At 31.6% G+C, this 12,880-nt stretch overlaps 1 protein-coding gene across 1 annotated transcript in view; it reads left to right on the top strand.

The window, feature by feature from the left end:
* The first annotated feature begins 567 nt into the window (after positions 1-567).
* LOC145277955 (monocarboxylate transporter 9-like) overlaps positions 568-12,880 on the top strand; it is a 249,000-nt gene continuing 236,687 nt past the window's right edge. The window contains exon 1 of the mRNA XM_080130064.1: positions 568-711. Coding sequence (XP_079986190.1) covers positions 687-711 — 25 coding nt within the window. The 5' untranslated portion in view covers positions 568-686. The remainder of the gene's footprint in view (positions 712-12,880) is intronic.

The following is a 12,880-nucleotide window of genomic DNA, read 5'->3' as shown; positions in this document are numbered from 1 at the left end:
GTGGAGGAGACCCTTCTATATACTGGGGCAATTTTTAATTTTGCCTACTACCAGAGTGTCTCTTTTGGGGGAGCTGGTCCCCCCCCCTATTAAACACGACCTTGTGTCACATATTGCTCTCGTGAGGAGGCAAATAAGTACCAATAGAAAAAGTGGGCTTTTGATATCAATGTTAGTGCAAGAAAAATTTAACTTTATAGATAGATAGATAGATAGATAAGAAATAATTTTTTAATCAAAATTACATTAAGGCATATAATACACTTTCTGCATGTATTTATAAAATTTCAAAGTATTTGAACCAAAACCGTATACAATTACAAGGAGCAGCTTTTTTTTATTATCGTTATGTCAATATTTAATGTGCATATTTCAGCAAGTTCTGACAACCTGATTTCAAAAGTGGAAAAGTGTCTCAAGCAGTAAAAAAGTGTTTTGTTTATTGACAAGTTTCAACGTCCACAAACTTAACTCAAAACACGTCTAATGTCTTTCCGGGCTTAGCATTATTGTACTATTTTCTATTAAAACTTACGAGCTGATACCCTACAGACAATGGTAAAATGCTGGTGACTCCCTATCACCCCGAGTGACTCCGTGTGCGAGCTACAAACTGAATCATCGATATATATATATATATTGTTGTTTTCACTCTTCCCTACAAGACTGACTCAAGATACTGTCTTATGATGGCAATGTTGGAGAGAGCACGTAAGTTTATACTTTTTCGTTATACATTTTTGGCCCCTTTATTTTATTTTATGCATTTTAAATGTTCCTTTTTTAGTTTCTCACTAGCAGTTCAGCCCAGCTTTGCTCGGGCCCTATGTACTGTTCATAACTTTATGTGCATATATATATATATATATATATATATATATATATATATATATATATATATATATATGAAAGGTTGATTCATGTCCAGGTAACCTACACCTAAAATTTTAAGTGTTTAGACCACGAATTCATGGAGGAGTTTGGTAGAGTCTGCAAAGGTCAACTCTTTCAACTTTCACCTCCTGGCAGTCAAATTTTCGACCAAAAACTGATTTAAAAGCTTGCTGCATGTCTGAATACCCTTTATGTAGAATTTCAAAAGTTTAGACCCAAAATTTGCTGAATAGTTTGCTAGAGAACGCAAAGGTGAAATCTCTTGATCTTTGACCCCTTGAACGTCAAATTTTCGGTCTAAAACTGATTAAAAACTTGCCCTATGCCTGAATACATTTTATGTAACATTTCAAGTGCTTAGACCAAAAATTGGCTGAAAGGTCAAATTATTTTTAACTTATACCCCAATTTTGGCCCCTTATCATTTATTGTTTTGGGCTCAAATCAAGTTTAAAAGTTAGATCCATGTCTAAGGAACCGACATCTAAAATTTCAAGTGTTTATACCCAAACTTGGCGGAAGAGTTTGGTAGAGTTTTCAAAAGTAAAGTCGTTGAACTTTGACCCCTTGCTAGTCAAATTTCTGAACTAAAACCGATTAAAAAGATTTTCGCAAATCTCAATACCTCTAATGTCAAATATTGAGTCTGTAGACTGAAAATTGACAGAGTAATTTGGTAGGGAAATGTACACACACAGTCAGACACACACACAGACAAAGTAACTTTTATAGATATACTAGAATTTCAGCCCGGCGTTGCCCGGGTGTTTGGAGGTGAATGCTGAGCAAAAAAGACAAAACAAAAAACGGTTAATTATTTTAACTTTGATCCCTATTATGACCCCTTAATATTTAATGTTTTGGGCTCAAATCAAGTTATTAAGTAAGATTCATGCCCAAGGAACCTATCCTAAATTTCAAGTGTTTAGACCCAAAATTGTCGGAGGAGTTTGGTAGAGTTCTGAAAGGTCAAATCGTTGAACTTTGATCCCGTAACAGCCAAATTTCTGTCCAAAAACCGATCACATAGATTTTCTCAAATTTCAGTACCCCGTATATCAAATTTCGAATCTGTAGACTTAAAATTGACAGAGTTATTGCGAAGAAAAATGTACACAGACCCACATACAGACAGACATATAGACAGACACACATACACGTTCACTTTTATAGATAGATAGATAGATTTAATCCACAATTACATTCAATTCCAAATGGATATTATATTTCCGAGTTGTTGTTTTTTTTTTAGTATCAATATTCGTATTATTTAGATTCTTTTGGCTACTGTTCTTATCTTGATTCTTATTTTCACAACATTTGGGTCAATCTCTTCAGGTGTATTTTCTAGAACACGAAAATAGTTCTGCGAACTTGGTAAAGAAGAGCAATCTAGACACACGTCGTAATAAAACAGTAACAAAAAAAATTAATAGTGGATTGTTTCTTACTTTGGTTATTGGAAACATAACTTTGTTGAGCTTGATATTTGAAACAATTGGGACGATATTATAAGAGGTATGTAGCTTAAAAATATATATCTATAATATAAAGCTGAACGTCTGTGTGTGTGTGTGTGTGTGTGTGTGTGTGTGTGTGTGTGTGTGTGTGTCTGATCACGAAAAGGCTCCTATATGGTTGACTATTATAGAAAACTGATCACATATAATGATAGATGATATATCGAGACACAGGAATGGGTATGTTTGATCTGGCATAATAATGATTCATTAAAATTGTGGGGTCTGCCTACGTGCCTGGTCCACAGTGTATGGAAATAAAAAATTTAAAAATTAAAGAAAAAACGTTTACAATTGTTTTTGATATAGATGTACATAAGAATACTCTGAGAAGTATGCCTCAACTTAAATAGGGATGGTATAATAAAATTGTGGAGTCAGCGTTCGCACCTAGTCTCCATAGAATGGAAATAGGCACAAACTTTAATAAAAACTTTTCATATCAATCTGCGTAAGTATACTTTGATAATTATGTTTCAGTTTGAAGAAATATGGTATAATAAAATTATGGGGTGTTTGTTCGCGCCGGACCTCCATAGAATGGAAATATGTCACAAAGTTTAACAAGGTTTTTTTAATATAGATCCACAGAATATTGTGATAAGTGTTTCAGTGTGAACAGGTATGGTATAATAAATTATGGGGTTTATCTATTTTATTTTTACTTTCATCATATTTTGCTTTGGTTTTGATACCCCCAAATTCGGAGCTATCTCTTTACAACCTTTCCTTTTCATAACCTATGATACTTTCATAAATCAGAGTCCATTTTCTGTAGGCTGTTTTTGAACCCAGTCAACGACGGGTACTTTTGCTAGTATTATATAAACTCTTGAATTTATATATATATATATATATATATATATATATATATATATATATATATATATATATATACACTAGACTATCCGTTACCCTATGGAACAGTATGTTATATTAGCTATGGAATTAATGTATGAGTGTGACACTTGTGACGTAAAGAAAATAGTTTTTGTGACATAACAGAAACATGTCTATGAAAGCATATTAAAAATGAAAAAAGAATATAGATAGATTTCTATGAGTCGTTCTGTTTATAATTGTTTATTTTTGAAAAAAGAAACTTACAGCCATTGAATTATAGTGGTTTGCCATACTTATAGGTAAATCTGCACTATTCAAATTTTGATATATCGTTTAATTTAATTAAACAAAGGTAAAAGTAGATTTATTTGTAAGAAAATTGCGTTAAAATAACTTAAACGTAATACTGAAATGAACGATGTAAAAAAGGCAGAAAAGATTAACAATTATTTAGATAATTTAAACGCGAAAAAAAAATTGGGACGCTGAAAACGTACACAGTAAAACAATACGTTGTCAATGGGTCAAAATTGATTTATTTGTAAGAAAATTGCGACAGTGTACTTGTAATACAGAATAGTTGCAAAACATCCTCACCCTTCCCATATTAAATAATAATTTCGAAATAATAACGTTAATATTTCAGTGCGCAGGTCAAAATCTGCAAGAGAAGCGATTTGTTTTTATTTGTTTACGTTGTTATGGGTTAATGTTTATGCGCGCATGCGCAACCGGATATCGTAAACCGGAAAGTGGGTTACATCACTCGTTACAAGGTGATTTGAGTTTTATAATTATATATATATATATATATATATATATATATATATATATATATATATTATGCAAATACAGTCATATCTTGCTACGATGTGCAGACGGTTTCAATCAAATTAGATATCATCAGGCAAGAAAAATTAAGGTATAAAAATTAAAAAGGTTCCAGACCTTTTCAAATTTTGAGGAGCGAGAATTTGTCATGACTGGCAATGGGCAAAAATTAAGGTTCTTAGGGGTTTAAATTGATTCCTAAGATCAGGTTTCTGTTAAAAGAAGGGGCAGTGGTTCAAAAAAGGAGGAAGAGTTGAAAGAGTAGTTCAAGGTTAGAGAAAGTGGTAAGCAGGAGGGTTTTTATATAATATAGAGAGGGTGTGTGAAAACAGTAGGGGAGAAATAAATTGAAGTGGAGTGAACACAGTTGTCGTGGTTACTGATGGGGCGATAGTGAAGATCTAATTCAGGTCATTTAGAGGTGTTTCAACAATTGAAAAAGTTTTACTAAATTGGGGCAACTTGTATGTCAATAAAAATTTGATGTCTTTTTGTTCATTTTTTATTTATTTTTATTTCTTGTTATTATTTTTATTTGTGCCTATTGTTTTGAGATTAACGGTGAAATTTTTTCCTATTTGTATCGGATTGGATATTTATTTATTTAATTTATATTTTAATAGGTGGAAATATTTAAGCTTATTAAATAGTAGTTATTTTGTCTTTTATTTTGTTTCCTTATGTACGCATATATATATATATATATATATATATATATATATAATGTACATATACACACACATACATGAATATGAGTACAAATACTCACGTATACAGATATAGCCGCGCAAACACCCACATAATCAAATGTACCTATATATATATATTGTGTTTTAAATTTGTATTAATTTATATAAGTGTTAATGTTTTTATTTTTATTTATTTATTTATTTATTTATTTATTATATTTAGACTTATTTATAAAGTTTTAGTATATAAAGGGTGTTAATCTAAGTAATTTTTGAAGAATTTTCAAAGAAATTTTAAAATTCACCTACGTTTACCTTTGAATTCTGCATTTTAATAGTTTATTTAAAAAGTATATGGTGCATTCTTTAGGCACTTAATTTATTCTTTTAAAAGCATTTTTTTTTCTAAATATTTAATGTATCTTAGGAAGTATGTAATTTTAATTATATTATTGAGAGTCTTTAATTGAAGATAAAGACAAATATATGTTAAGGAATAGGTACAGTTAAATGATGTAAAACGATATGTTAAGTACGGATAATGATTAGCACTGCAGAGGGTGAATAGGATCAATGAAGATTAGAGCTAGGGTGTTAATTTTATTGAGGGTGTTCTGGTAACATTTGGTAATCTTACTGTATTTATGGAAAATTGGCATTTTAGACTTATTAAGTTGTTAGTAGCGGATTTAAACAAATGGGATGTTTAATTTATGTGTGCACTAGGTATATTGTTCATACATATGCATATATACACACAGCATAAACAGAGGGACATACATAGAAACAGAAACCTGGTATCAATACTGGTCCAATACATATATATATATATATATATATATATATATATATATATATATATATATATATATATATATATATACTAGCATTTAAGCCCGGCGTTGCCCGGGTGTTTGGGGGGGGGTATATGGAGCAAAACGAAAGTGGTAGTAGGAAGGCAGGCTCTAACCCGTACCATGAAAGAAGAAAAGAACGGGGAAAAAACATGACGTCTTTGCTGTTACGACTACCGTCAAACCGGGTGTGACGTAGGTTTTAGTTAAGGCTAGACAATCGAAAAGAGGGAATGACTTGCGAAAATATCGGCGAAAAAATCGACCCCTCCCTGTAGAAAAGTGCCCAGTTGAGGATGAAGGAATTAATGTTTTTAGCCAATTTTTCGGTAGTTTTCGTCTGAAGGGACGAACTTCAAACGATACTGATCTTGTGAACATCCGTCGCCTCTGTCGAAAGTTTTAGGCAGACATGCAAACATATATGCATACATTTATATATTGATAGCTCAAATTTTCGACCCAAACCGATTAAAAAGCTTGCCCTATCTCTGAATACCCTTTATGTAAAATTTCAAATGTTTAGACCAGAAATTGTCTGAGTAATTTGGTAGAGACCGCAAAGGTAAAAATATTTTTAACTTTGACGCCTATCATAACCCCTTAACATTTATTGTTTTGGGCTCATATCAAGTTATTAAGTTAGATCCATGTCCAAGGAACCTATATCTAAAACTTCAAGTGTTTGGACCCAAAATTGTCGGAGGAGTTTGGTAGAGTTCTGAAAGGTCAAATCGTTGAACTTTGACCCCTTTACAGCCAAATTTCTGGCCGAAAATGTATTATAAAGATTTTCCCAAATCTCAGTAGCCTGTATATCAAATTTTGAGTGTGTAGACTTAAAATTGACAGAGTCATTGCGTAGGGAAATGTACACAGACACACAGACACACAGACACAGACAGACGCGTTCACTTTTATATATATACTAGCAGTTCCGCCCAGCTTTGCTCACGCCCTATGTACTGTTCATAAGGTTATGTGCATATGTATATATTAAAAAGTGTGAATATGTAAAGTAATGCCTTTCTGTATAATAGTCTTCCTTAACTACCATAGAGAACAGACAGACAGATATTTTCTCTTTCATATATATATATATGCAGATAGATAGATCGATAGATAGTTGTATGCAATATATAGTAATGATTTAAAAAGTATTAAAAAAAAAAAAAGACTCATGCGCTACCACCGAGAATCGAAACCAAAACCTTATGGTCACGATTTATTTTGCCTCATCCGACTGGGCTATTAAAACATGTTTACTGCAAGGCTAAAAATTAAAACATGACCCAATAGCTACTACTTTATGCATTCGTAATGCCGGCATTTGACCTTCACCTGGCAAATTTCAGGGGTTTTTTAAATTTTCGCACTTTTGCACCGATTTTTTCGGGCTAAAACCCAAATATAAAGTTTTGCATGAATTCAAATCTATAAATCTATAAAAGTGAACGTGTCTGAGTATCAATGTGTCTGTCTGTGTCTGTCTGTGTGTGCACATTTCCCTACGCAATAACTCTGTAAATTTTAAGTCTACAGACTCTAAATTTGATATATAGGGTACTGAGATTTGAGAAAATCTATGTGATCGGTTTTCGGCCATGTATGTATGTATGTTTGCATGTCTGCCTAAAATATTTGACAGAGGCGACGGATTTTACCAAGATCAGTATCGTTTTAAAGTTTGACCTTTCAGACGACAAATATCGAAAAATTGATTAAAAACATTAATATCTTCACCTTCAACTAGGCACTTTTCTACAGGGGGGGTCACTTTTTTCGCTGATATTTTTTAAAGTTATCCTCTCCTTTCGATTGTTTATCCTTAATTTAAACATAAATCACTTCAGATTTCGCAGTGATCGTAACCGTGAAGACGTCAAGTATTTCTTCCCTATTCTTTTCCACCTTCTTTGTACAGGTTCGAGCCTTCCTTCCTACTACCACTTTTTTTTGCTCAACACCCTGGCAACGCCGAACTGAAATGCTAGTCTATATATCTATAAAAGTAAACGTGTCTGTGTGTCTGTCTGTGTACATTTCCCTACGCAATAACTCTGTCAATTTTTAGTCTAGAGACTCGAAATTTGATATACAGGCTACTGAGATTTGGGAAAATCTATGTGATTGGTTTTTGGACAGAAATGTGCCTGTTAAAGGGGTTAAATTCAACGATTTGACTTTTCAGAACTCTACTAAACTCCTCCGACAATTTGGGGTCTAAACACTTGAAATTATAGATATAGGTTCCTTGGATATGGGTCTAACTTAATAACTTGATATGAGCCCAAAACAATAAATGTTAAGAGGTCATAATAGGGGTCAAAGTTAAAAAATTGACTGTTTTTTTGTTGTTTTTTTTTTTGCTCAACATATACCTCCAAACACCCGGGCAATGCCAGGCTGAAATGCTAGTACCTTATATATGAAGTTTCATGTCTGTAAACCAAAAACTCTAAGAGGAGTTTGATAGGCAAATTTTTTTAAATAAAATATATACGTATACATAAATATATATGGAAACAATTTTGTGTTTACTATAAACTTTTTACACAAATATGAAAGTATAAACCATGTAGAATGTCTGCATGGACATAATTACACGTAATAGTTAATTAAAGTTGGTCATCCTATTAGGAAACCGAAGCAACTCATAGGGAATTAATTAAAATGAATGTTTAAAAGAATATGCAAATTATCTAGATGTTTTGCTAGTGAATGCAGTTCCACAACCCATATATAAGAAAATTGTATTTTCTTTTTAAATATATAGAAAAGAGGGTTGCCTTTTTTTCTGTTGTTCTTGGCTTTCGGACCGGGAGATACTGCAAGCAAAGACCATATGTGGGGGTTCCCCCACATATGAGACCTTGGTGAATGTAGGGGCAACCCTTCATACCAATTGTCACTATCCAGCTCCCCTACTCCCCGGGGAGTTGGTCCCCATTTCCCCTTCACTCCTCACTTTAAAATTCGGCTTTGTGCCTAATTTGCTCGGTGGGGGAGCAAATAAATACCATCTGTTCCGGCAGATACTGCAAGCAAAGACCATATATGGGGGTAACTCCACATATCAGACCTTGGTCAATGTAGGGAAAACCCTTCATACCAGTTGTCACTATCCAGCTCCCATTTCTCACCCATCGGGAGCTGGTCCCCTTTTCCCTCCCCCTCCCTCTCTCTCTCCACATTAAAAAAAACGGCCTTGTGCCTAATTTGCTTAGTGGGGAAGCAAATAAATACATACTGCAAGCAAAGACCATATGTGGGGTTGCCCCCACATATAAGTTATTGGTCAATGTAGGGGCAACCCTTCATACCAATTGTCACTATCCACCTCCCCTATTCCCCGGAGAGTTGGTCCCCATTTCCACTTCACTCCTCACATTAAAAATCGGCCTTGTGCCTAACTTGCTCGGTGGGGAAGCAAATAAATACCTTGTTGTTCTTGGCCTTCGGGCCGGGATCAAAGTGTAGTGTCTGTTCTGTGGTCAGAATTTGTACCGTTATTTCTTTGTCTTTTTCAACCATAGACAGTAGACGTGTGCGAATATCTGCCTCTTCTGGAGATTGTAACCCTGCGATGCAAATGAGGCATTTGAATTGATCCTTTGTCAACGATTTCAGCCGAAAATTTTCGCATTGTAGATTAACAATCCCAGCATATTTGACAAAGTATTCTGTAGTATTTTTCTTTAATGTTAAACAATTGTAACGCATATTAAACAAAAATGCTGACTCACCAAATATGTTTGATAACTGTGTTATCGTTTCATTAAATGTGAAATCTCCTGGTTTTCTCGGAAGGAAGCTGTAAAGGTCAGTTTTAAGTCCGGATTGAATGAGAAATCTGTTATTGTGCTTGCTATGGTATCCAGAGAAATTGAGTGTGTCCATCAATTGTTTGTGAAATTGAGCCGTTAAATTTTCAATTAAATTATTTTGAGTTTTTAGAAATTCTTCTTGCTGGTTTCGCAATATTTTTCCAACGATTTTGGATCCATGACTCAAATAATTCAAGTCCAACATAAACAAATTCCTGATGAATCGCCCCTTTAAGTAAGACACTTTATCAAATCTCCCATACTAACGATTACTGCGATACTATCCTATTGATTACTGTACACGCAATAACCCTTATCCCTGGGTGGCTTCCGGGCCTTGATAAGTAGTGGCGTCTATGTAAAAAAAAAAATCCGACTTTATTTATTTTTTTTTTACGAGTGTTAACAAAAATAATTTATTGTGGGGGGGGGAAGTATCTTTTTTTTCCGTGTTCACAAAAAAATCATGAGTATAAATATTTTTTCCGTGTGTTCAGAAAAGACATTCTCCGACGTACGTTTGTTTTTTCTTAAATTAACGCCATATACGAATTCTGTTTTCGAGGTTTGTACTTAATCCAATCTCATCCTCGTCGCCAGATTTGTTGTGTACGGAGAAATTGAGTTGTCGGAATCTTCGAATATTCGAAAGATAAGTAAAACAAGCTCATTTTTTTGGTTAAATATTATTTATTATGGTCGAAACACAAATTCATATTTGCAGTACGATATACGCGCCATCTTGTTCCTTCTTCCTCTGTAACTCCCAGTCTCTTCTTTTTATCTATCTAACGCAATGACTCTTACTTCTTTTATAAGAGTTATTTCCCATTTAGCTTTTGCTCGCTATAACAGTATTTTTGTATATTAATATTTTTATTATAGTCTCGTATCGAGATTATTTTTAAAGGTTTTCTCGAGAAACTTAAGATACAGATGAGACCTTTTTGTAATACCTACTATTTGAAAGTCATTTCTGAAAGTTTTATTTTAAGAACCTAAATTAAATTATTTCAATTTTTTGTCTATTTCATATAACCCTCTCCTAAACAATAAACAATAATAATCTCACCCCACACAAACTAACCCTCTCCTAAACAATAAACAATAATAAATCTATATACATATTTTAACACTTATAACAAAAAAAAAGATTTTTTCTTTTTTTTTCCCCCTTTTTTAACATAAAAGTTATTTCAGTATTATTAAATAAAATCTCTTTCTCAGCTCTTAATATTAATTTATACTCGTTTATTAATATTTACCGCTTATTCATTAAATCACTTTCTTAAAAAGATGGTCCACTCTCAGACAAAATTATATATATATATTTATTAATATTTACTGCTTATTCATTAAATCACTTTCTTAAAAAGATGGTCCACTCTCAGAAAAAATAATTATATATATTTATTAATATTTACTGCTTATTCATTAAATCACTTTCTTAAAAAGATGGTCCACTCTCAGAAAAAATAATTATATATATTTATTAATATTTACCGCTTATTCATCAAATCACTTTCTTAAAAAGATGGTCCACTCTCAGAAAAAATAATTATATATATTTATTAATATTTACTGCTTATTCATTAAATCACTTTCTTAAAAAGATGGTCCACTCTCAGAAAAAATTATATATATATATTTATTAATATTTACTGCTTATTCATTAAATCACTTTCTTAAAAAGATGGTCCACTCTCAGAAAAAATAATTATATATATTTATTAATATTTACTGCTTATTCATTAAATCACTTTCTTAAAAAGATGGTCCACTCTCAGAAAAAATAATTATATATATTTATTAATATTTACCGCTTATTCATCAAATCACTTTCTTAAAAAGATGGTCCACTCTCAGAAAAAATAATTATATATATTTATTAATATTTACTGCTTATTCATTAAATCACTTTCTTAAAAAGATGGTCCACTCTCAGAAAAAATTATATATATATATTTATTAATATTTACTGCTTATTCATTAAATCACTTTCTTAAAAAGATGGTCCACTCTCAGAAAAAATAATTATATATATTTATTAATATTTACCGCTTATTCATCAAATCACTTTCTTAAAAAGATGGTCCACTCTCAGAAAAAATAATTATATATATTTATTAATATTTACCGCTTATTCATTAAATCACTTTCTTAAAAAGATGGTCCACTCTCAGAAAAAATAATTATATATATTTATTAATATTTACCGCTTATTCATTAAATCACTTTCTTAAAAAGATGGTCCACTCTCAGAAAAAATAATTATATATATATTTATTAATATTTACCGCTTATTCATCAAATCACTTTCTTAAAAAGATGGTCCACTCTCAGAAAAAATAATTATATATATTTATTAATATTTACCGCTTATTCATTAAATCACTTTCTTAAAAAGATGGTCCACTCTCACAAAAAATAATTATATATATTTATTAATATTTACCGCTTATTCATCAAATCACTTTCTTAAAAAGATGGTCCACTCTCAGAAAAAATAATTATATATATTTATTAATATTTACCGCTTATTCATTAAATCACTTTCTTAAAAACATGGTCCACTCTCAGAAAATAATTATATATATATTTATTAATATTTACCGCTTATTCATCAAATCACTTTCTTAAAAAGATGGTCCACTCTCAGAAAAAATAATTATATATATTTATTAATATTTACCGCTTATTCATTAAATCACTTTCTTAAAAACATGGTCCACTCTCAGAAAAAATTATATGTATATGTTGGGGGATAAGAGTAGAAAACCTTTAAGGAAAATTCTAAATTAATATATTTAGTGCTAAATAGAATAAGATAAAACGTGTTAGGAGAAAATCTTCGAGTCTGGGTAGTTAGTTTATAGAGGGTGTTATGTAACTAGTATTGTTTAATTGTTAGTGGTCAGTTTAATTAATTAGGGTGCCATGCTAAATAGGTGTATAGGGTACGTGTCGTAAGCACACAAAGGAACGAGTATACATATATTAAAACCCACATATCATCACAGAATAGCCAAACATTAATAAGTAAATATACATACAAATACATGCACAAATATTTGAACAAACGCATAACTTATGTATACAATCACACGTACAACACATATACAGGTATAAAAATATCGATATGTAGACAAGTACATATATACACAGACACAAACATATAGGTACACAAATACACACAACCCACAAATATGTATACGTATGAATAACTAAGGAAAATAAATATTAGGCATATATACTTACAGTATACAGATAAAAAATTTTTAAGCTGGATAAGGTAAAATTAAGGGGTAATATTGAGATTACTAAGAACATGTTCTTTATAATGTCTGCAGTTTGTGGATGTTTCACATCTTTTATTGAGTAACTTATCCCTGCCTTTAAATCGTATGATATTTTTTTTCAGA

The sequence above is a fragment of the Euprymna scolopes genome, chromosome 6 (genome assembly GCF_053919585.1).
Source record: "Euprymna scolopes isolate OS-2025 chromosome 6, ASM5391958v1, whole genome shotgun sequence".
Lineage (NCBI taxonomy): Eukaryota > Metazoa > Mollusca > Cephalopoda > Sepiida > Sepiolidae > Euprymna > Euprymna scolopes.
Note: the sequence above shows the minus strand (reverse complement) of the source record. Positions and strands in the feature narration are given on the sequence as shown.